Source organism: Polyodon spathula, chromosome 17 (assembly GCF_017654505.1).
Source record: "Polyodon spathula isolate WHYD16114869_AA chromosome 17, ASM1765450v1, whole genome shotgun sequence".
Lineage (NCBI taxonomy): Eukaryota > Metazoa > Chordata > Actinopteri > Acipenseriformes > Polyodontidae > Polyodon > Polyodon spathula.
In genome coordinates, this window is record NC_054550.1 from 6,319,163 (window position 1) to 6,345,308 (window position 26,146).

The 26,146-nt window shown below is 34.3% G+C and overlaps 1 protein-coding gene across 4 annotated transcripts; it reads left to right on the forward strand.

Moving 5' to 3' along the window:
- The first annotated feature begins 1,130 nt into the window (after positions 1–1,130).
- Positions 1,131–25,825, forward strand: LOC121329639 (serine/threonine-protein kinase 33-like). 4 transcript variants are annotated; one of them, XM_041275336.1, is made up of 16 exons: positions 1,153–1,195; positions 11,402–11,482; positions 11,886–11,952; positions 13,329–13,412; positions 15,447–15,563; positions 15,852–15,965; positions 16,223–16,327; positions 16,993–17,131; positions 19,046–19,134; positions 19,436–19,523; positions 19,878–19,953; positions 20,353–20,465; positions 20,558–20,643; positions 21,193–21,456; positions 22,917–23,000; positions 24,099–25,825. In XM_041275336.1, the coding sequence occupies exons 5-16, from the start codon at positions 15,447–15,449 to the stop codon at positions 24,315–24,317; spliced, it is 1,494 nt and encodes a 497-aa protein (XP_041131270.1). In that variant the 5' UTR covers positions 1,153–1,195; positions 11,402–11,482; positions 11,886–11,952; positions 13,329–13,412; the 3' UTR covers positions 24,318–25,825. The 4 variants fall into 4 exon arrangements, with proteins under 4 accessions (XP_041131269.1, XP_041131270.1, XP_041131268.1 ...); XM_041275335.1 differs by lacking the exon at positions 13,329–13,412 and having other exon boundaries at positions 1,131–1,195; positions 11,435–11,482; XM_041275334.1 differs by lacking the exon at positions 13,329–13,412.
- Positions 25,826–26,146: the final 321 nt, after the last annotated feature.

The following is a 26,146-nucleotide window of genomic DNA, read 5'->3' on the forward strand; positions in this document are numbered from 1 at the left end:
TAGGCTGCACGCTGTCAATCGTTAGATCACACGCGATCAGGGCTGCACCTGCCTGCTCACCCTCGATGCTTGGCCTGCCCATGCACGGGGTACTTAGGTGCCTTGGTGCAATTGGTGCTTGGTGCTCCCAGTGCCCTCGATACTCAGGTACCTCAGTGCACACAGTGACCTCAGTGCACACGATGCCCTCAGGGCATACATGCTCCCTGTGCCCTTGGTGCAAACAATGACCTTGGTGCTCCTGTGCATGCACTCTGTGCAGTGCTTCAGAGGCCCAGTGCTCCTTTTCGAGGGGTCACAAAAACATTGTGACAGACCCTCTCCAGGCTTCGGTACCGAGCAAGCAGGCCATCCATCTCGTGGACCCACATCTCCCACAGCACTCCCTCCACCGCTCAGGCGGTCCACCCAGCGTCGACACCTTAGCCCACAGGTGGCCCAGAGCGCTGCTTACACATTCCTGCCATGACCACTGCTCCTGGCCTTCCTAGAGAAGGTCCAATTCGAGAAGACGACGGTTTTCCTGGTTGCCCCTCGGTGGCACAGGAGAATCTGGTTTTTAACCTTGTGCCAGCTCCTCCAAAGCCAGCCCTGTTACATTTGTAGCTTTAATACAGTCACACACTACATATCTACAGTACGTACAGTAGCTACCAATTCAGATTTGATCTACACAAAAACACAAACACACGCATGCATGTTCGACCAATGAAGTTGTTATATATGATTGGTCTACGATAAATCGCCCATTCCTTTTAGAACTTAGTGAATATTTAGATTTTTGGCAGTTCTCCAAATATATCATCGATATAAGTCAGAAGATTCAGTAATAAAGTATATTATCACTTTTTTTTCACAGTATCTTTATTATCATTATTTAAGCAGTAATAGTTTTTCTTCCTTATATTTGGCTGATGTAGCCTTAAGTTCGTACAGAGCTACATCAAGGTCTATGAAGTTAAAAAAAAGTTGGCCACTGTTTCATAATATATATATATATATATATATATATATATATATATATATATATATATATATATATATATATATATATATATTGTTTTTGCTATATCACATCAGTTTCGCTTTCGACTCGAAAGAAAGTTTGTCCCCCTGCAGAACCCGTTGCACAGCGCTTTCATTCTCTCCAGTGCGAAAAGTTTTTGAAGTCTGAGACTTGGGAGAGAAGCAGTGGGTGAGTTAACAAACGGCAGTTTGAAATTATTAATTGAAATTAATAAACTGGACAAGTGGAAAATGTAACGGTAATGTTATATATCAATTTAATTTAGAATATATGTTTGTGTTTGGAGCGATAGGGAATTCAGTGAGAGCGACTTCACTTGTTGCCATAGCAACGACACACGCTGTAGACCGATACATTACCTTTACATCCAACTACAATTAAATATTGACAAAAATATACATTATTTGTGAGATGAAGTTGAAGCCAGATATACTATTTCTGTGATTTTTTTTTTTTTTTTTAATTATTATATAGTGCAAGTATTTTGGGTTTATTTTTTGTTTTGTACCCGTCAGTTCAACGAACCTCATACCTACCTACTTATGCAAGTTGCTATTGTTTTTTTAATTTTTGTTTGGACACGAAGATCCTTTTATTTTGTACTAATGTAATTAACCGACCAACAGTAAAATATATGTACTGACAGTTATTGATTTAATTTTGTACACTGTGCATGCAGCAGCAAACTAAATTGCAGTAATTAATTACTGTAATTAATATGTACAGTTGAGACTCTCAAGTTTCATATCATGGCCTTGTTACAGAAGCACCACATGGATGTAGTTTATTTTAGTTTTGAAAGTATTTTCTCATTTGATATATTAGAGTATATAAATGTGGAACATGTTGGTGACAGTGAAAGACCCCTGGCGATCTGTGTTGCATGAGGCGTTGGAAGTTATGAGGAAGAGGTGAAATTGTAAAAGAGTCACCCGTTTCACGTGAAACACATGGGGCAAAAAAAAAAAAAAACAATTTAAATTTGTTCAAAACGTTATTGCAAAAGCCACCACAAGGTTACATTTTATCAGTGATTAAACCAATCCGGTCTGTTAGGCTAATAGGCTCCTTGAAACTCCTGCTGATTGCAGACTTACTTACAGTATTGTCTAAACCATTATTGTCTGTTTAGCCTTCATCATTAAAACATATTTGACACTACATTTCTTTGTGAATTAATGTGATGTTATGCTTGAATTTGGTTGCATTACATTAGTTATTGAGATCATTAATCTCAGTTATAAGTAGCAACTTTTAAAACATATTTTACACGTATCTACATAGCTGGTATTTTCAAAATAGTCTTATAAGGTAACAACATCTTGAAAACTAAAACCTATGAAACACTAAAATACAAATGTAAATTAAAAACTAAACTGACTGCATATTGTATTTCAAGTTATCTTTGTAGAAAAATGAAATGAAAGTTGCTGTCTTACTTTTGTTAATGGTTTGTTTCCACTCCAGCACTGTTACTGTATGGTCCCCCCACTATCGAATCAAACACAGAGCCCCTCTGCTCTTTCTAAATCTGGTCTAAAAATGTTTTTGGCTTGTTTTAGCGTGAGGTTCTGCCAGATGCATATTCTATAAAGAGCAAAACTACTATTTTGTTTGATTTCAGTTAATTGAGTCCTTAATCTGGGAAACCCAATTGCCATGCACGCACTAAAGACAGAGGGCTGCTCTCCATCTCTCTAGCTAAGCACTTGAGGGTTGTACATAATGTGTGTTCTCAAGCGGAACTTGTAGGCACAATCTCTTTTGGACTTACTCCATTCTATGCAGTTCAGGGCCTCCTTTAGGTGAAGAAGAAATGTCAGATGGCCACATAAATTTGATTGTCATGTAGGCAACACATCTTATCCCTGACTGATTAGACATCCTCAGCTTTTCAACCTGTGATTCATGGACAAAACACCTACAATCCAGTAGTAAATTAAGTACCGTAGCTTTCATTTCCACTGTATTGGTTCTGCATTACGTATCAATTCATACTGCTAGGAAACCATGTGGACTGTAATACAACAAGTTGTAAAGAACTAGGCTACTATGTACAATGATACTTGTGTTGAGGAAAAAAACTAACAAATATGTCTTTGAATTATGCTGGTAAATACTTGCAGCTTTCTCTGTTTTTATTGAGGACATTTCATTGCTAAGGTTTTTAAAGGTGATTGATACCACAATTAAGCCTGCCGTTGCTATAGTACTTTATATCCCTTCAACACATCTCTAAATGGTGGTACTGGATAGCTGTTGTTTATAGATTCTCATTTGGGAAAAGGCATTCAAGTTGTCAAAACGCTAATAACCATCTGTTGAAAAATGTAGCATTTTAAACAACTGTGTGTTACAGAATTAATGCAATTATTTGAAAAGCTAATACACTGCTCAAGTGGAACATTAGTCAAAGTTATTGAAATAATCACGTAGTGTGGTGCTGGAGTACGATTTCATATACCATTTGTTTGTAGTGAGGTATTTTTATTTATTTATTTATTTTTTAAATAGGCTTGTGCTGTATAGCAATGAAACTATTTTTGTTATCAGAATTCCAAGGCCTATACAATACTGTATTATTTTCCTGTACTTACTGAATTGGGTCCATATGTTACCTAATTTAACTAGAGTAATTGGATGTTCTACTAGGGCCCCTTCTTTCTTTCTTTCTTTCTTTCTTTCTTTCTTTTTCTTCAGAGCAGTCCGAAACGACTCTTTCTATCAATCCAAAACTACTGATACCATCTTTTGTTCTGGTAAACTAATTTAGAAACTAATCATTTTAATGTCTTATCTTTTGGCTGCATAAAAAATGTTTTAAATACTGTAAAAGCATATTATGAGAACATTAAGTGCAACCATTTTATTTTTAAAATATTGTTGTTTTTACATTTTTTTTAAATGTATTTGCTTAATTTAATAATAAGTAAAAAATTGGCAAAACTTCTTATTAAAGAGCTTGAGTGTTTTTTGGTTACCTTCTTGGACAGCTTCCATTTACTAAATTAAAACAAATGAAGCCACAAAACTGTAAAACCCATAATGCCAAGCATTATTTGATAACTTTGTGTGTGTGGGGTTATAGTACCAGGTTCATTATGTGTTAAAGTAAAATAACTTCTAAAGTAAAGACATGTATTTTATGATAAAGGAACCCACCACTGTTTAGATTGAGATAATTAAAGTCATTTCAAGCGTTATGATGTACTGTAGTGTCTTACTGTCCCTTACTATACCTGCTCCAGGATTTAAACCAGATTCCTTTTTGTCCCTTTTTTCCGGTAATGCACTTTTAATTATAAAGAAAAGCACAGTAGAATTTGGAGTTACAGTATGTTTACTTGTAAAACCTTGTTTATTACTGTGTAATAAATTTTGCTATTATGGTTCTATGTTATCCATTGTGCATTTTTGTAAAAAGCTGCGATTTTGAGGAACTCGTTAAAAATAAAGACTTTAGATGATGTTATAAAAATGTATTTCATCCTCATCTGTTCTGCATTTTAAGATGTGTGAAGTTAGTTAGTGTATTATGTTTTGGATTGGCAAATTAAAAACAATGCCATTTACTACTGTAGAGCTAGAATTGTATCACTATGCTTAGCTATCGTCTAAATTGTGAACTATTGTACATATTCACAAAAAGGGTAAAACTACAACTATTAGAACTATATTATAGGTTGTCATACCTTAAAGAGTAAGTAGCGAGATTCCAAAAAATATAGTTACATGTCCACATGTGTTACTTCAGCTGTTTAAATAATGTACTGTACATGTAATTTTTCTTTTCATTGTTAATATCCTGACAGCTTTTTACCAATGTATAACACTATATTTTTCGGAATCCCACTACTTACTCTTTAATATTTGTTTAAATAATTGATATAGACCTTGGAGCCACAGTAGTGGAAAATGCAAGTACTATACTTTATTTTTCTAATGTCATTTCAGTAGGACCACAATTACATGAGATGTGTCTTGATGCAGAGGAGATGTACAATATCATGAGTTAAGTACTATAGAGCTAGTAGCATGTACAGTAGCATGTACAGGGTTCTTAAATGATGAATAATATAATTAATTGAGATACAGGAACATGTCCCACCATATCTTATTAAAGCCTATTACCACACAATCTGTCATTAGCAATCATGTTATCTGAGTACTAAAAAGTAGTTCCGTACGTCTCTTTATACATTATGTGGACAGCCTGTCTACCCGCCTCACCAAAGTTATAGGAAAACTCATGAACTAATTTACAGTGTTTGTTTGTTTTTTTAATTGCTGTAAAAACCATACACAAAATGTATAAGAAGGCTACAAAAAATATTGTAAGGAAAGGAGAATTTGTATAGGATCCAAACGTGAGGTACTGCAGAATGCCGTATCAGACGTGTGTTGTTGCCCCCTGTCTTGATTTAAGTGTAAACTGATGTCTCAGATGGTAAGAATCTTTTAACGAAACCTAAGCAAGCACTATATGTGTTTTAATGATAGGTGGGTTAGTAATAGTTTATGTAACCCACCGTGGAGGGTGGGTAAATCAGTCGGTGCTGAGTGGGATTGTTTAAAATGGTGTCAAACAGAACAAGACACTATGAAGTCAAAAAACCTCAAAGTTCTTAAAAAAAAAAAAAAAAAAAAAAACTAAACAAAACAAAACAAAAAAGTACTCAAAGTTTATAACGTATTTATTCGAAAACACACCCCTGTATAATTGGTGTGAAAAGTAAGCCTTGCTGCGCAAAAAGCCCATGGAAGTGAGTGCAAGAGGCATGTAGAGGTGCTTAAGAGTAACCTGACAATTGATAGTATACTGTAGCTTCAAGCTGTAACATTTCCTGTATAGTACATTGTGATATTACTGTAACTGTATTGCACCATGAGAAAATTATATCCATAGAGTGCTATTATGATTTAATGTATCAGTTCTCCTGTGTACAGTGAAAAAAATCAGGTTATGAGAATAAGCATTGATAACACAGGCAACCCTAGGCAGTATAGAAAAGCTAGCAAACTAATGACATGGTATTAACTGCTTACTGTCTAATTCACACCATAAACCTGATCTGTTTTAAAAGTAGATCTGCTGCCTGTGTAATCTATGAAGGTGTGTCAAGCGTTTCATCATCAAGCCTGGTTAATGCCTGACTGGTCTGCAAAACATACGGTACGCTTGATACGTTTGTGGTACATATAAATTGGCCATTTTGTTATCATACTTCAACTCTGAGAGCATACTGCATTTCAAACATCACCAAGCATTAAAACACCTATTATTATGCATGGGTCATGCCAGATAATTATATTGAGCTGGGGCAGGTCAAGGCAAGTTAATTGCTGCTTGTACAAGGCTTAAATAATATTATAAAAGAGTGTCAAGGCAACAGTGTGTTTTGCAGTTTTTTTAAAAGCCAACAAAAATGATTACTATGGCTTGAACAGCCACATACATGGACTGTGCTGTGACAGTCACATCATTATACAGGCCTAGGAATAACTGTAAATAAGTTGCCATGTCTTCTAAGGTTTTCACCACTACAGTATGGTATCTCTAATAAATTCCTTGATCTCTACAGATATACCCTCGTTTGAGGTTTGTGGGATGCATTTGCTTTGATCATTTTGAAGCCTAATTGTCTGTTTACAAACCAGGAAACTAACTTTATCCGTTGTGGTGTTATTTTGCCCAGGCATGCGCCAATGATTTTAACTCAGAAAACGGACACAACCATCTGAAAGGGGTACTTTGTACTGAGTTCTGAAGTTCTTTTTATCATTTTTTTTCACAATTCAGCAAATGTATGTAACTTTAACTGATGAGCAACAAATGGGGTTATCTAAAACTGTAAACATATACGATTTTGTAGGAGAACTACAGTTTGTCTTGCTTGTAGTCATTGGTACAATAGTCAATCACAGCATTTTTGGTGTTAAACAGGGACGCGTACCACATTCTGACGATGCACCACTTTCCTGGCCTACTCCAGTAATGTTTTAGTTTTACAGTAAAAGGTAATACCAGATACAGCATTCAGATTTCACTCGTTCAGTGCTGTAATCCAATTTTTATCTGGACAGTCTGACCGGCTATTTTTGAGGGAGGGTGTTGTTTGGATCCAGTCGATGACAGAATTGTGGACCGGTCGTGTCTTCCCTGTTGGTTTGATGTCCAGTAGCTGCGAATTGAGCCTTTGTTACGGTGTCCTATCACAGACATGATTTCCCTTGTCTCTAGACCAGCGTCAGAAAGTATGTTTAAGTAGTTTTTAATGTTATCAGATTAGTTGTAGATTAGAATGTTAAGGGAAAAAACAGTATTTGTGCGTGGATTGATTTTAAAATATAATTCACAGTTAAACACTTCAACATTCCAGCGGGCATCTATGCAAAATAGAAGCCCGCCAGATCTGGAAGTTGATTGGCTGTTTGCACTCAATCGTTTTCTAATTCAATTTTTATTTTCAGCCCAATTTAACTGTGTCACATGAAACATAGCCCATTTGCCTGTGTCTCGATTACAACACTATAACAAACAAACATGAGTGACGAGTTTTTAAAAACATCTTAAATACATTTTGTTGGTTTCACCAAAGGTAAGAATGTTTTTAGTTAATTAAAATTGACTTGAAGGAATTATCGAAACAATTGTGAGATAACAAACAGCAGCGAGTTAGTTACTTTAGGTGTTACCAGAAACCTGCATAAAAAATAGTCATAACTGCTGCGGTAAAGTTCATGGTTTTGTGAGAGTGCTTTAGTTAGGTGGATAACAATAGGAAAATGATGTACAGTAGTCTTTGAATAATATTAGTATTTCCACTGAGTATTTCTTTGGCTTCTGATAATAAGTGCTTGCTGGGGTGTATATTTTTCTGAAGATCTTACATATTGAGTAAACTAATACAAATGCTTTCCAATTTGTTAAGATGTGTTTCTTAGCAACAGTTTGAGACCTTTTGTGCTGTACATGACATTCATTCTGTGTTTGTCAGTATTTCCCCATACATACCAAGGCACTGATTGTTAAACGTGTAGTTTGCTTAAGATTTTCTTAAACATAATGCTTCCTTTGTCTACACCTGCTTTTCAATTTTAGCAAACAAAAAATGAAATAGCTGCAAAGGTTATTGAAACAACTTACAAAAGTGTTACAGAAAGTACAATATGGGGCCATTTGTTGTTCTGTATTTATAAATGTAACAGAAAAATATTTTTTTTTTAGTAGGAGCATGATGAGAACTATGTTTTAATTTAATAGCAAGCAACACTAATCTTTACACTTTGTACAGTATGTTGTACATGTATTCTGATAGTTGTTTTAGACAATCTGGTTGGTTTTGCAGTATACTGTAGTGGTGCACAATCAGAATATTTCCAGATGCAAGCGTTAAGACCTGCAGTTACTGTGTAGTATTTGTGCTACATGTCAGAAAGTATCGTCAGTTCAGTCAATGGCAGAGTTACAACACCTGAAAACGTCACTTGCTGCCTCCTCCAGCCATGCTGACAAACACCTGGAGATGACATCACACTTGCAATATCCATCAACAACTAGAACACAATTATTTAACATTGTTACAGATTGTTAACTAGCATTGCATCCACTAGTGTTGTCAGATTGTTGTGAATGGTGAAATGGGTTTAAAGGGCCAGATTAGTCATAGGGTATGCAGAGTTTGTACAAAGATTTATTTGAGAGCACTGTGGGTTGGAGTCTGGGTCTATTCATACCCAGGCAGATTGATACCATCTGTTGTGTCTCAATGAAACCTTACTTGATTTAAGCTCTTTTCCTGACAGTGGTAGTGTTTGAATTGGAATCGAGTCTGGCAAGTGCACAGTAGAAATCAAAGGCAGACGTTTAACTGAAGTAATCACACTGACCTTGTAGTGGTATGTCGTTAAACTACATTTTTAGTTATTATCAAACTTTAGCCTTGCTGTAAAGTGTTTTCTTTTTTATACGTGTGAATAAGAAACAGAGCTTATTAAGGCTAAACTCAAAGGCAAATTAGCTGTTGGATTATTGATTATAACATTCATTACAACATTTAATCACAGTCTTTTTATCTCCACTTTAGGTGATAACGTAATTTATCACATAAATTGGACAGCACAAATCTTGCTGTAGAATAACAATTGCCCTCTGGTGGTAATTTAACAAAAGTAACACAGCTACAGTACAGTACACCCCATAAAGACAAAGACTAGATACTAGACCAATTTATGAAACATGGCATATACGGAAACAAAAAAAAAAGTCTTATTAAACTGTAGCATCTACAGTGACTGGAGCACTGCATTCATAGATGAATGATTTTTACTCCTGGCCCTGAAGAAGTTAAAATAATTCCACAAAGCCCTGATAAGTACATTTGCTTTGTTGAGATTATTTGTTAGTTTTTCATAAGGAAATTGTAATGCACTTCTACTTTGCAAAATGATAACAAGGATCCATACATTTCCAATTTCTGTGGCGCTACCGAGCTTGTTTGTGGTCCCAAACCTTACTCTCCATTACATATCAGAGTAAAACAATTACAGTGCTCTGCTCCTTTACTTTAATTGGCACTTAACAATTTAAATCTATAAGTGCACCCTGTTCTGCTAGTTGGAAAACGATATAACTCTTACTGTTTTATTATGCGCAAGGAAAATAATGGAAGTTGTAAAGTTAATGTTCCACATGGCAGAAAGCATTGTTTACAGTTCACTGTTGCTACATAGAGAGACAGCCAGTATCAGAGCCACGCACTGAAAAAGGAACTACCGATAGCTGGGATTATCTCTGTCTGCCCAGACCTCATTCCAGCGTCACATTTAATTTGTGTCACCACTGAAACACAGCATCTCTTTTGCTGTCTAGGAAGACAATTGGTGCTTCCCTTTTTGCAAACAACAGTATGTATAAATCATTAATGGGGTTTTGACAATTTTGTTGCTGAAGTGAAAAATCTGAGGGATCGATTGCTGACATTCTATCTGCTATAATTACTTACTGCTAGGTGCTTAACCGAGATCTGGAAAGCCAGAGGACATACAGTATGATGGAGTTTACGTGGCTGTGAAATGGATCCATTTATTTTGCTTTCATTTGTTACCTAATCTACGGTGCTGATATGGTCTGATGTTACTCAATTTTCTGTACAGTAGGATGAATGATTTCATTCTTTACTTGCTTTTTTGAAAGTGGAAATGTAGTCCATATATCAGATTACAAAAATACATTTTTATGTTTTTTTTTTATGGTTGTGCATTTTCAATAAATCTTAAGCGAGCAGTAGAGTAGTAGTACAGTATTTAAAATAATTTTAAATAAAAAATTACTTTAACATGCAGGTTTAACTATTACAAGTCTCTTAGGAGTTTTCCGGGATGTTTTATTTTTTAAAAGATTTATTTCATCTTTCATAATGGCATCCCATAATGAAATTTGCAGACATTTTGAAGTACTGTGCTTTGTTGCTCTTTAACTAATAACTCCTTTTTATGTATTACAAAGTTGCTTTAAATAATAACTTCATATGTGAATTATTAATGTAAGAACTCAAATACAATTTCTAACAAAGTACTGTAGTACAATACAGTTAATCAAATGATTTCTCTTTTCACTTGCTCAATAAAGGAACCCTCAGTAACTACAATACTTTTAAAACAGCGAGATCACTTTTGAGATCATTTAAAATTTGTAGTGATCCATACATATTTAAGAAGGCTGCAACTTTGTAGCACTTGTTGAGTATAAACTCCATACAATAGGTGTTTCTTGTAAAAAAAAATAGGCTATACCACTTTAAGAAAATAAGCCCCTATTTAAATTGCTTTCTCATTAAAGCACAGAAGATGCAGAGCGTGCATATTCGGTTCACAGAGTAATGTAATGGTAAGCAGGTTAAGCTAAAGAAAGGGACTATCCATGCCTGCTTTTCAGTATACATTGTAAAACAGTTTGTGTTACTATTAGCAACAGAAGCCAGAGGGATAAACACAAGGATTAGAAGAGTAAAGAGTTCACTGTATGGTGAAATCTGGTACTACTGCATGCTACTGTTTACTTACAGAATTAAATGGCACAGCTACAGTGGGGTGGCATCATTTAGCAGGGTAATATGACTTGCTATCTTTTCTGAACAAATAGCCCTAGATAAAAGACTGCTTCATTATACCATGAGACAGAAGCACTGCTGTAGCACTGTTGTGATTACTCTGTCAAGGATGTACACAGATAATACCGTAGCCGTTCCACCCATTTAGTTTTTAATTACATATTATTTTAATAACCCATTCAACTTTGTTCCTTTTTAACAGTTATATGTTTGTGTAATCTGATTTAATTTTAGTTTAAAACATTAGATTTTTTCTGTGCAGGTTTTATTGCAATTACCGGTATTATTGTTGCAGAAGCCCTTCTTCTGAAGAACCATTGCAACTCACATTAAGCACATGAAGGTAAGATTATTTGTCTAAGGCTACACTGTGACACACCCTAAGGATTTTGAGTCTTTGCACCAATACAAAACCATAGTAAGCAAACTACTGCAAAAGCTTGCAGACTATATTTTAAAACCAGAATTGATTTAACATGCTTGTACACTATGTGCATGTGTACCACTGGTAGTGACATAGATATTTGATTAAAAACTGAGGGTTATTTAATGTTCCATATGGTTCGTATTGGTACAGTTAGACATCGTAAACGATCAGAGGATTTTGTTTACCCTCTTTATTAGAAGCAGTGTGCAATTTAAAAAAAAAAATGTCAAAGCCTGTTACTTTGTTGAGTTAATGTATTAAACTATGCTAGTTCTCTTTTAGCAGGTCATTCAAAGTACTTTTCTTTCATTCTTTGCAGATTTTAAAAGCAGAAGGGAAAATGTTTTGATATGGAAGGATCTTCAGTTCTTTTAAAAACATTACAGGTAAGTCTGTATCCTACTTTAAGTAACAATAGAACATATATAAGTACTTTCTTGCAGCACTGACCATCTCTGTTCTTTGTAGTACAGTAGAACACCTAATACCTGTATCGCCTATTTAAAATGAATCCTCATTTAAATAGGTTGTGATTCAGGAATGACTCGCTTACAGTTGGGGCATCGAATGAACATTTATTATTAAACACACAGAAAGTGGAGAAGTAGGATTGTAGAAACAAGATTGATACTGGGTAGTCTATTTCTGTTATCGCCGTGAATGTCATTATAACTGTCTTAAACTGTTAAAGCCTCCATAAATACAGTTGGATATACTGTACTGGGATATCCTCACTAAGTGGTTATAGAGATATATACATTTCATTTCATTTGCATTTATTTGATCAGTTTTCATAGTTGGGTTATAATATTTAATAACACCGTGTAAAAATGTTTTATTTTTTTTTTTGTTCCTGGGTAGTAAGTGTTATTTCCTAATTGCTTATGCCTCAAAAGTATAGAAAATGGCTATTATTCCCCACAAACTTTGCTTTTGTGACCAGGACAGTGATATTTCAAAATATCACTATTTCCAATGGGAAAACAGGCAAATGTGTGTCTTTTCGTTCACATAAAGTCAGAAAAAAACAACATATGAATCCAAATTAACATGTATTTATACTAAAGTAATACAAAAATGACTACAAAAGATTTAGAAATGAGTAGTTTTTCGAGATTTACGATTATACTGTAAATACACTTCTAAATCTTTTGTAGTCATTTTTGTATTACTTTAGTATAAATACATGTTAATTTGGATTCATATGTTGTTTTTTTCTGACTTTATGTGAACGAAAAGACACACATTTGCCCGTTTTCCCATTGGAAATAGTGATATTTTGAAATATCACTGTCCTGGTCACAAAAGCAAAGTTTGTGGGGAATAATAGCCATTTTCTATACTTTTGAGGCATAAGCAATTAGGAAATAACACTTACTACCCAGGAACAAAAATTGTGTTACATAGTGATAATGAAAGCATATGTATTAATTTGATTACGTCATTCATGCAGCGTCCAAAATAAACACCACCTTAGTTGTAAAAGTTTAAACAGGCTTCCCACAATGGGCTTATATAGCCATTCACCATTTGTTTACACAGGTCAAGTTATACATAGTTTCATACTAGCCAACAGCATTACATTCAGCACTATCGGATGTGTAATGCAATTAAAATTGAACATTAGGGCAGGTTAACTGGGTGGCAAATTTAATTACTTCTCATGTGGCTATAGATCTACAATATGGTATTAAGAATGATGAATCGAGGAATTTGGCATGTGTTGGTTGAGTTCACATGGCTGTTCTTGGTTTTATCTCAGGCCCTTTAAAGAGCTGAACTGTGCAAGCACTGGAGCTTCTACAGTAAACCGGCTGCAAATCTGGAACACACAGGCTGAAGGGTGGTAACATGAAGCTGATTTCCTGCACCTATTAGCTGTGATTGAGGATATTTAGATTTTCATACTGTCACAATAATTTTGATTAGCAAATAGATCTGAGGTAATTTAAATGACAGGCATGTTATTAAAGGCCTGCCTGTGATAAGATAATCTGCCAGAGTGGAGGGTAAAGACACTGTTTCCTTGTTAATAATTAATTGTGCTTTCCATGTGGTAGATTCACTCTAGTGCTTTAAGTCAACACCTGTTCATTGCTTTACATTTAAGTTGGCTTTCATAGTACTTTTCAGGTTGACAAGCTTGCACTTAGTAGCAGGTTTGATGTGTGTTCTGTAGGTGCCAGGGTTTAATTCTGCCAGGTTAGATATGTAAAGGGGTTTAGAAACTACTAAAGTGGGTGAAGCAGGAAGCTGTGAAATGACTCAAAGAAGGTGCAGTATATGAAACTTTTCTGGAGCATATCTGTATGGTGTGCCATTTGTTAAGTTAGATCTGTTGTATCCTGAGTCATCAGATTGTATGCTATTACTATATTTAATAAGATGTTCTGTTGGCTTAGTTTATAGAATGTTTCATTTTAAATGTAATTCATGTTGTTATAACAAAGTCAGACTGTATATAAGGTAGCAGAGAACAGAGCCAAGGTCAAATGTGAACTGGCGTGCCTTTTGTTTTCCTTTATAAAATGATCGTTGTTGGGTTGAAAATGCTGATTTGTTTGTTTCATTTTTTTTTTTTTTAAGTTGGAAATAACCATTGTTTCGAGTTTTCTTTAGTAATCAAGCTGAAAAAGTGCAACAAAAATATCATAAAACAATTGTTTACATAACAATTACAAACAATTCACTCAATCCGCCTTTGACTTCTTACCTGCTTTTACTGATATAGTACATATGTCCTTGCATCAAAGATTTTATGTTGTGTCATAAGTCTTTTTAATATCACTGGTAAAATGTTAAGTTACCAGGGTACAATACTATATGCTTATATACAAAGAAATAGGGTTTTAAAAGTAACTTGCTTTGAAACTGTGCTAATGCACAGTATGTTACACATTGCAGGGATCTGGGATCATTGAAGAACAAATAAAACACAATGTTATACTGTATACAGTTATCAAAGTTATGTTCAGTAATGTTATGCATACAGTACTTTTTTTTGTTGCCAGGCATCTTAATTATGACGTATTTAACAGCTCTGTAATAAAGCAGTACACTCTGCCAAGTGTTGGAAAGGGAGTTTTTCCTTGTGTCTTGTAACAATTTATAGATGAACCGCATGGGTGAAACTGCTGTATGTTGATTCGTTATCGACAGGTTTATCAATATGGTGGTTTCCTAGCTACTAATCCCTTAGCTACAGTGTCTGAACCAGGCAACGGCATGCTGCACTCATTTTAATTGTAGGGCTAGTTGCACGCAAGCTTGTTGCAGTTTACAGTACTCTAGGTATATGTTTGTGTTTGGTGGCATTTCAATGTGGATGCCACCCAGACTAAACTATTACAAATATTTGTCTTATTCCTTGTACAGTGAGGGCTTGATTCTCATATATTTGAGTTTTTTTTCACAAATTTTAGGAACATAAATTCTTATTGTCAAACAACTGTTGTGTGTTTATACAAATTAACAAATGATACAAGCCTGTATTGATTTACAATATGTTAATCATCTAATTAAGCATTTAGGTTTACTCAATTCTGTCCTGATAGAAATTACATATTGCCATAATGTTGTCGTAATAAGGGTCAATCCTCTCAATATGTTTGTAGGTGTGAGATACATTTTAAAATAAGCAAGTAAGGGAGAGGAAAAGTTTAATACACTTCAGACGCAAAGTGGGCAAACATAACTTGCTAATAGTTTGGGAATGAAGCCCTACGTGCATATGCAGTAATACAACACATAACAATGCAGTATAGAATTATCACTTACTCTACCACCAATGGGCAAAAAGCATTGAACCTCTTGTTTTAATGCATGGTGACCCTTTAGGCATCTCCCACAAATGCTTTCTTTTGCAATTCCTAATGTTTAGATGCTGAAGGGAGAAGTTTCAGAAGCTGGTAAGAAAATGGCCTGCCAGTGGATTCGTTCAAGCAGTGCAGAAAACAAGGTGCCACATACTAGGATGGAAGATGAAGCTGCTATCCAGGTATAAGACATCACCAGTAGTGGCCCAAGCTGAATCAAAACACATTTCATGGATTGTCTTGACAACATGCAACCTCTTGTCTTAATCGTTAGTATAATGTGAAAATTATCTGCACGTGTCAATTCAGATTGGCATGGAATCTGTAACTTGTTGAAAGTTCTCGCCCAGAAACTTTCACTTCCAAAACCTCAGACAAAAGTGTAGAATATTGCAGATTTATGTTAAAATATGATGCATGTAGCTTACATTAATCCTATTTCATGTTCTAACACTGACATTCCATTTCAGCAAATCTACATATTTGGAAAGAAATTAGGTCAAGGCAGCTTTGGGGTAGTTTACGAAGCCACACATAAAGAAACTGGAAATAAATGGGCAATTAAAAAAGTGAACAGAGAAAAGGTAATTACTTTCATACTTTTGTGAATAATACCTAAAAGAATAATTTTATATCCACTGGATTGTCATTTTTGTGTTAAAATACTGAACTTAAATGTTTCTTTGCCAAAGTGTTTACTCTTGTTACTAAATTGCATTTTAGAGGAAAAAAATCTAAAGACAATTTTCTTGAATGTTTCTTTAATTTAAACAACAGAAGCAAGCAGTTATGGTGCCGCCACACTCCTGAATTGCTCTGTTGCTTGTGTTCTTCAATTTAGGCAGGAAGCTCTGCTGTAAAGTTGCTGGAACGGGAAGTCAGCATATTAAAGCGTGTTAACCAAGAGCATATAATACACTTAGAGGAAGTGTTTGAAACACCAAAGGTGAGGGGTCAAAAATCAATTACATGTAATTAGTTGGTTAAAACATATGTCTTTCTTTCTTTCTTTCTACCTTTTATTTTTACTCTTTAAAATGCAAAATCAGATATTCTAATCATAGTTTTCTATATCACTGATTGAAATGTAACTTTTCTCTGGAATTAAATTGAACTTTTTTCTTCACTTTTAAAGTTGCTTTGATTTGATTAAGTTCCTGTTCACACTGGGACTTTTTCCCGTACTCAGTATGGTTTGGTTTGATTTGAAAAACAGTGTGAACAACAAAGTTCGATTGGTAAACGAACTGAACCGAACTGAACTGAACTGAGACCACCTCTTCAGTATTTACTTAGTTACTTTGCCTTGTCTGTAAGTCTGACATCTTTGGGGCGGAGTCTTTGCAGGTCTGCAGTGTTGAAAGAGCTAATAATATCAATAATAATCCAGAAGCGGCACAGCTGCCAAACTGTTAGGTATACCTTTCCCCAAGTGAATATATAACATTTAGTTCACTTTTTTTTTACATTTAAAAAAAAAAAAAAAAAAAAATATATATATATATATATATATATATATATAAACATATATATATATATATATATATATATATATATATATATATACATAGAGAGACACTATGGATCTTTTTTTGTTTTTTATGTTTCCAGCGGATGTACCTGGTGACAGAACTATGTGAGGGCGGAGAACTGAAAGAAATTCTTCAGAGAAATAAACGCTTCACAGAGAATGAGACCAGGCACATAATTAGCAGTTTAGCAACAGCTATTGCATATCTACACAAAAAAGGTAATGCCATAATATGTAGAAGTCTTATTAAAAACAATTTTTGCTGTAGAAAATTCTCTCTTTAAACAACAAAATACTTTATAAGCATTGATCATTACATTATCTAAGTCTTGTGAGGTGAGAGTCAAATTGAGGCTTTTACTGTTTCAAAATCAAGTTCCACTGTATAGCGTTCTACCTTGTACAAATCTAGTCCAGGTAAATGTTTTTAAAATGTGGATGTTATAGTTGCAGACAGTGGTTTCAGTAGTTTTATAAATTGGGTTGAAACTAAAAACCTGGACTGTGGTATCCCTAGGATAAGATTTGTAGAAGGCAGATTGATTTGGGATGCTCACTGAGTACTATGTTGCAGCCTGATACTAAATATTTTCATAAATATAAATATTTCACCTTGCAAATACAGCACTCAGAGTCTCTTAAATAGTATAGCATCAAAGGTGATTGCACTTTGAGCATCAGATTTAAAAAATAAATGTAGAAAAATAATCTTGGATTGTTAAGGATACCCAAGGAGTACTGTTGAATTAAATACCGTTGAATGCTGTGTATTTTTGCAGGCATGTGATACTATGACTGGTCTTTGCAGACTCTTTGTGCTGTTTTTAATAAAGAGTTAAACATGTGCATGAGTTAGCCAACCAGTTTTAATTAAAGTAGTAATTTGTTTAACAATCGCTTTTATAGCTGTAATTAATAAGTTAGTTCATTACAACTGCATATACATTAGTACTTTAAGATAATTTAAGATAAAAACTGATAAAGTGCCTTGTTTGTAGATTATAAGCAAATTAAATCACCAACATATATACATTTTTTTTTTATTAAAAAAATTATCTTTATTAACACTTTTTTGTATTTTGAGAAACCCTGTCTGTGCAACTCAAAATAACCACAGTAGATGAGTGAACATGAATGCTCCGTGTCATTTTCCAGCCAATTGTGTTCTTCTTAACGTAGTGCTGCCTGCCGAGACTAAAACTGCTTCTGCACTTAAGAGATAATACCCACTTAAAAGCTTTATTGACTATTCTATATGTTTAGAATACTGCCTTTTAAACCATTACCATATTACTACCTATACTGTACGTATTTAATTCTTAAAAAAATAGACTTCATGCACAATTCCCAGTTAGTTTATGTATAAAGATGGGGGAATTACACTTATGGTGTGTCTCCTTACTTAGCAACTTCCTGTCCTCTTGTTAAAATCTATGGCAATAAAGTGACTCCTTCTTTCATTTTATCACTTTTTACTGTAGACGAATCCCCAGAAAAGCTGTTAGTCCAGATTGCATACTTAAGCATTTGCCTTAAGTTCGTTTTGAAACTATTGTCTTGACTACATGGTAAAACAGTCCCATGATGGACATAATTTGAGTGCCTGAGTTATAAAAAATATTGAGTTATAAAAAATAGTTTTAAAGGATTTTTTTTTTTCATGCAGCGTTCCTTTTACATCTGCTCTCACAGATGCTAATGGCATCAGAGAAGAGATTGAAAGACTGCCATTTTTCAATCTGAGGCATCTGGCTTTCCTCCTTCACTTACAGATCATCTAAATGTATACTATTCTCTGTGGTTCAGATGTCTTATCTGTATGATTGATTGTGTTCCTAGCAAGTTTCTGTTACATACTGTTGTGTTCTGTATTTTTGTGTTTTCTGTTATATGCTTAGATATTATTCCTATTTGTGTGAAGTCATGCAAAGTATAATGTTTACTTAAGTTTGAATCCATTTATGAGCTTGCCTGTTCATACATATGCTGACTATGAATTTATTATATTGGAAAAGTACATTTTGATGCGGCTTCTGTGCTGTATATCATGTTTTGTTCATTTTGCAAAAATAAAATGTTTGAAGAAGTACATTTATTTTATTCTTTAGTCAGCAAACTGTTCTTCTCTTTCAGACATTGTACACCGGGACCTAAAACTAGAGAACATCTTAGTTAAAAGTGATCATAGTAATCAAGGAAATGAGATGATCCTTAATATCAAGGTGAGAAAAAAAAAAACACTTGCAAACATATTTAAGAAGCATCGATTAGCACGTAATAGAAATCAACCACATAGAATTAGTCTGTGTAAAAATATATAGAACATGTGGCACAATTGTAAAGTTTAAAAAAAAAAAAAAAAACGATTAATATTCTTTGCACGAGGTAATAAAACATATTCTTAAAAGTAATTTTGTGTGTAGAACAATTGTTTAAAATCCCAAATTAAATTGACACCTTTTAGTTTTCTTTAGTTTTTTTTTGTTAGTCTGGTTTTGTTCATTTTACAATTTATTTTTCCAGGTGACAGATTTTGGTTTAGCAGTGCAGAAAGGTGGCGTTGGTAGTGAAAATATGCTTCAGGCAACTTGTGGAACACCCATTTACATGGGTAAGCAAAGCTTTATGGACCAAGTGCAATTTTTTGTGACTGTTAAAATAACTATTCTTTATTTAAGGACTCAGAAGTGTGTCTACTTTGTTTGTTATCCATCCTATCCTGTAACATTATTTGTTTTATTTTCCGTTCAAAAAATAGTTATTGAAAAGGTTTACAATTGTAAATAATAATAAGCATTGCTATCAGGAGTTGACTATGCTTGGCTGTGGAATCAAGTTGAGATATAATTTTCTGCCAAATGTTGCTTTTCTAAAGCCTTTAAAGTCTGTTTTCTGTCTTGGAATGAATACACGAATACCTTCTATAGATATTTTAAATGAATTGTAATCTTTGTTTCTCTGGCAGCTCCAGAAGTCATCAACGCTCATGACTACAGTCAGCAGTGTGACATTTGGAGTATAGGGGTTATCATGTACATGTTGTAAGTACACTGTGATTAAAGCATTAATGAAATGCATTTCATTTTTTAAAGTTGTCTTGGTAATAGTAAGTGATCACCTTGCTTTACATTGTTATCCATCATTAATGTGCCGCAGCTATTACTGTACAATAGTCCCTTCTTGTGAGCAGGTTGGCAAGCGCGCTTTGATATAGCAGTAAAACTACAAAGAAACAACACAGGTTAAAGTTTCCCAGGTGGGACTACTGCCAACTCAGAGAGCAGGGTTGTCTTGTGTAATTTAGATCTGCAGTATTACTAACAGTAATATTGTTAAGCAGTGTATGTTTGAATTTTCCTGTTTGATTCAGTCAAAGCTTGCTGTACATGTAAAGCAAGAAAAATAAACACATTAAAAGGTTTCTCATTTTATGCTCTCAGATTATGTGGCGAGCCCCCCTTTATTGCAAGTTCTGAAGAAAGACTTTTTGAGCTGATCAGAAAGGGAGACCTGCACTTCACAGATCCAGTCTGGCACACCATTAGTAATGCTGGTATGTTTTAGAAAGAAATAAGTCATAAAAACTTATGTTCAAATTGTAAAGGTATGCAACCTAACCTCTTTTTTGTTTTATGTTTTTTACAGCAAAAAATGTGTTAAATTGCCTTTTGAAGGTAGATCCAGCGCACCGCATTACAGCCAATGAGTTACTTGATAATCCTTGGATCACTGTAAGTTACCCTTTTTATGTGCAAACTTGTTGAAAGCTAGGTAAGAATGCTAAATAAGTGGTAACATTTTGATTTGTTTTTTCTTGCCACTTGCTTGCTAGTAACCTGTTGCCCTTTTTCCTTCAAGCCTCTTTTTTTTTAAGGTTAGAAAGAACACTTTCCTTTTATTAGAAGGCAGCCATTGTAAAAATGACAATATTGCATCTCTCTGTGCTTCAAGTTGAATTACACATCCCATTTGCTCTGGGTTCAGTTTTTTTTAAAATAAAGAGTTCATAAATTGATCTGTAAAGTAAGGTAATATTATCCCATATGGTCACAACATTCTTTACCAGAAGCTGTTGAGAGTATCAGAATAATGGGATATATGGAGGATTATGACCATATATGCGATACTTCCCATTTTACATCCTGATGACTCTGAATTTGTATTTACAGCTGCGACGGGGGCTGTATGTTACTATTATTCTTGTTTGTAGTTTACAGCCCTTGTATTTATTAAATAAAATAAACACATACATATTTTATTAATTTAATGATTTATTTTAGGGTGACACATCCACACCAGCAAGACCTTCAAATGTGTTGGAGATGATGAAGCAGTTTAGAGATGATCCAGATGATACGGAGTGTGGAGAGCTGGAAACTGATCTGAATGGCTTATCACTGAAGTCGCCCGAGGACAAACCTGTTGGATCTCTGGAGGTGGCAGAGCAGAGGGCAAGCTCAGCAAGCAGCAATGGCACCTTAGAGCTTGGTCTTGAAGCAGAGACAGACAGCGGTATCAGCAAACCTTCCACTCCAAATAAACAGGTCAACTATAACAACCGAGGAGCTGAAAACTAAAGTCCAGAGAGTGGAACATCAGAATAACCAATGCACAAAAGCTAGTCTATGCATTTTCCATCGTGGACTACAGAGGTTTATTTCTGAAAAGGGATTACATACACCGATTAGTCTATTTAAACCATAACCAATTATGGGTTTAAAAAAACAAAAACAAAAACAAAAAAACCCCACAAGATTTCTCCAGATATGCCAGTATAAAAAACAATTTAAAATTAAGAGCAATATATTGCAAAAATATAGATATTCAAAAATGTGAACATGTAGAATATGATATTTTTAGAATGTTGGCAAATAGATAAGGGTTATATTTCCAGTTCTGGCATTTGCTTGTAAACATACAAATATTGTAACATTCACTGTCAACTCATGATAAACAAATGTCTGAAAATATGTAGCTACAGTCAAACCTGGTTAATCGCTTCAAAGGGACTGGGTAGAAATGGTGGTAGTAAGTGAAGTTGACATTATCAGGAGTTCACTAATAATATTTAAAAATAAGCATTTATGGCTGCTAATAAAAAAATAAAAAATCAGCAGTCCTAATATAACTTGTACTTAATTTTACTGTGGTTAAACTCAACGGACTATGTGTTATTTTGTATTAATATAAAATTACAGTGAATTCATTTTAATGTTTTAGCTTTCCAAAACAACTTTTAAGCAACTAGAACTTTACATATAATCCTAACAAAAAAAAAAAAAGAAAAAAGAAAGGCAGTAAAAGCAACTACTGAAACATTAAATGTAGACAGCCGAGTCTGTGTTTTATTTCCCAAAGGTGAGTTTATATTTGTGAAGTAAAAATGTTATGAAAAGGGAATCTTTTAAATGTTCATACTCTCTGGTCATTTCCAAAATGCAATTTGTCCGTTTTTTTATTTATTTTTTCCTTTGGGGTTATGTGTAAACTTTTTCTTTCCAAGACTTTTCTATTTGAATTTCAATTCTTACAAAACCCAATACTGAAGGTAGAACAGACACTGCACAGCCAGCAGTTGTTGCGTCCAGAAAGGTGATCATTTAGCATGCAGTATGCAAAAAGTGTCCCTGTACATGCACGCAGTTTCAAATGAAATCAGTTACATGCCATACATTTGATTGACATTAAGCAGAGAATGATAAGGTGATATTAACAGGAGCTTGGTTTCATTGATTCCCATTATACTGTGGCTGGAACATTTCAATGCAGTGATAATGATGCAGAGTGTGACATTAACAGGAGTGACATTAAGTGGGTTTCATTGTATTTCCAGAACTGCTTTTGCTAGAACATCTGAAATAGAAAATGCTAATTCCACAGCTATGTTCCTGTCTCTTGCTTTTCTGACACCTGCACCAGTGCTTCAGCATTGATGTTTCTAGTAAAGGCATTCCTATTAACTACATGTGCTATTTTGAAAAACCTATTTTTTCTTGCTGTTTAGATAAACAAAAAGAAGACTCTTACAAGTTCCTTATCAAATGGTTCAGTAAAAAAGAATGGTTCGACTCTAAAGCCCTGTTGCACTGTAAGTATCCATAATTCATTATTTTAACAAGCAAACAAACTGAAAGTTTGGTTAGTTGTTAATTCTCACTTTCGTTAAAGCTCCATATCTCAACTTTTTATACTTTTATTGACAGTTTTGAGATCCTTGAGAAGAAAAAAATTGGGAAATACAATTAAAACAGCTTTGAGACATGAATCTGTGACTGCAGTTACTGCCACAGGGAACTAGAGTACAGTATGTGTGACAAAGCTTTCTATTGATGTATAATTAACTTGAGACTGAATGTCCCACAAGGGCACAATTATTGGTAAACTTATTTGATTCAATGACTCCCAAGAAGTTTAATTCTTCTCTTGCTGCTGTTCTCATGATGTTGGCTTGTGCCCAGTTAGATGATTGGGTGTATTTAGAAGAGTATCTTAGAACCTTGTGTCTGTACAATGGGATTATAAACATTGTACTTTATTTAACCAGGTATAACCAATCGAGAACAGGTTCTTAATGGGAGACGTGGGAGGGACCTTACTCAGGGTAGGGCAAATTTAGCCAGGATGATGATAATACAGCTTTTGTTTCATGAGGTGCACAGAGTTTTTTTTAGTTTGTGAGGAGGATGACTTTTAATTACAATATTGAATAGTTCTTACAAAGGCTAGCAGCTATTTTACATATTTCCAATAGCACTTCAAGTGGTCAAATACACTGATAAACATACTTATACTAAATGTGTATGCCTTACAGAATGCTGAACTGAAATAACTAATGTAATTAAGTAATGTATCTCTATATCTCCTCACAAAAAAAGTCACAGATCTCTAGGCAAAACTGTTATGAACAACAAGAAAACACCCCTCCTAAACTATACAGTGACTGTTGGTTGTATAGTAATTTTATTATTCTACCACTAGGTGGAGCCAACATGATCCATAAATGTGTGTGTGTGTATGTGTGTGTGTGTGTAAGTATGTGTGAGTGTATATACACACACACACACATATATATATATATATATATATATATATATATATATATATATATATATATATAACATTTAGGTAAATGTATAACATTTAGGTAAATGTAAGTTAAATGATTGATTATTTTTCCTTTTTCTAGCCTCCTTTAGGTGGCAAGTCTTCCCCAATATCAAGCATAAAGCGAACAGGGCAGCAGGATAAATCTGAATCCTGTTCCCAAAACCTTGCACCTTCAGTAAGGCAATCTTCCTTTTCTGTAAAAGGAGAAGTCCGCAAGTCTCCTATCCTTCCTAGAAGCAGCTCTGGACAGAAAAACATAAAGTCAGCTGGCAATTCTAAGACCAAAAAAAGTGTATAGGGAATACAGTGGAAAAACTACTGACAGACCAACTTAAGTGCCAATGGAGAGGGCTGTACAAATCAAAGCAACAGTGGGGTTCAGGGGAACGACACGGTTTGTCATTATGCACTTTACAGTTGGGAATTAGATTGCTTGGACTTGCTTTAAATTGATTCTGCAGTGCTTAGAGAAATATATAGGACAATATTAGAGGAACCCTTGCTGTAAATGTATATGTCGTGCGCTTTTCCATGGATGATATTTTTAAATCTTTGTGTAAAAAATGTTTTACATAATGTATTTCTTTTACAGACTAGAGGCATATTGGCAGGTCTCTGCTGCAAATTTCCTTAAAGGTATTTGCTTAGTTTGCACATGGGACACACTTGTACCAACTTTTGTGTAACAGGGTCGCTACCAAAAGACAGAGGAACTATGCTATTCTGTACAAAAGTTCTGGATACAATCACAAAGTTAGTTCACATTGCACTGAGAGACTAACTTGAAAACAGTTAAGGTGGTTTGAGCACTCTTGTTGTGATACATGGGTTCATGTCGACTATATTTGTGTTGTTTTTAAGTGTGCTTAACATTTTAACAACTTTACAAATTAGTATTTGTCTACATCACTTTTTTATTGGTTTTAAATGTAGAGATTGCTAATTCCTGAAGAATAAGGGATTTTTAAAACATATCCTCATTCATTCCAATGCAAAGTTCACCTCATTAAACTATCCATCTATAAATTCAAAAACACATCAAATTTAAATCTTAGATGTTTCTTTTAAGTTTACAATACATACACCTATAAGCAGTATTTAATCATTATTATTAAGGTAAAGATAACTTCAAAAAGACTATAAGGATGTTGTTGTATTATAATGAAGATAACCTCCTTTTTACAAAGTATTTAGTATAGATACTGGAACATATGAGCACAATTTAGAAATTACTGCTGACACAAGTACTTTTTAAAAATACATATTTTTAAAGAATTTAATATATTGGCTGGAATTCAAAATGCCTTTACCTAGGGACAGTTCTGGTACAACTTTCTTATCTAAAACAACAAACACGTCCATACGCATCTCCCAAGTGTGGGATGGCAAAATCCAGAATGCAGAAGTATTACAAAATTGTATTTTTTCAATCACTTTGATATTGCTTTATTAAAAACAATACAAAATAAATATGACAGCTAAGTTTCCACGATAAGCCTATTTGCAGGTGTTTTATTTTCAATATATCAGCCTGAAAATGCTGATCAGTAACAGATCATTTCCAAACATCATGAGAAAGAATTTAGTAATACAGGCATTGCTGTGATTTTCTTTCTTTTTTTTTTTTGTCTTGCTTCTGAAATAATCATTTTAAGAATTAATGTTGCATTCATTTCATACACAGTGTGCTATCTTTCAATGTATTTTGGGGTGAAAAAACCTGGGAATAATGTTTGTATCATAACTGTGTTCTGTTCTGTACATTAACATACCTTAAAATTAAACTTGGTTTCTTTTAGGGTCTAATAACAGGTCTTTTAAAACTCTTAATTAAGGATGTACTTCACAAAACCATTTGAGATTGAGTGTTCCTGGTTTTATGTCTTCTAGTATCAATAAAACAAACCGATTTAGAATAGTTTCACAAAACAATAGCACTAAATTTACTGTGTGTTGGATAATGCACACTATTCAAGTGAAAGGGCACGTTTTTAACTTCAACAAAAGACAAGTGCTGCTGTCGCCTTAAAAACTTGGGTGCAGTGGCCAAAACGTGCCAGCCAAGTGTGTTTACTTTAGTGAGATGACAAAATTCTGGCAAAGTACTAAGTAGCTTAAATAGTATAT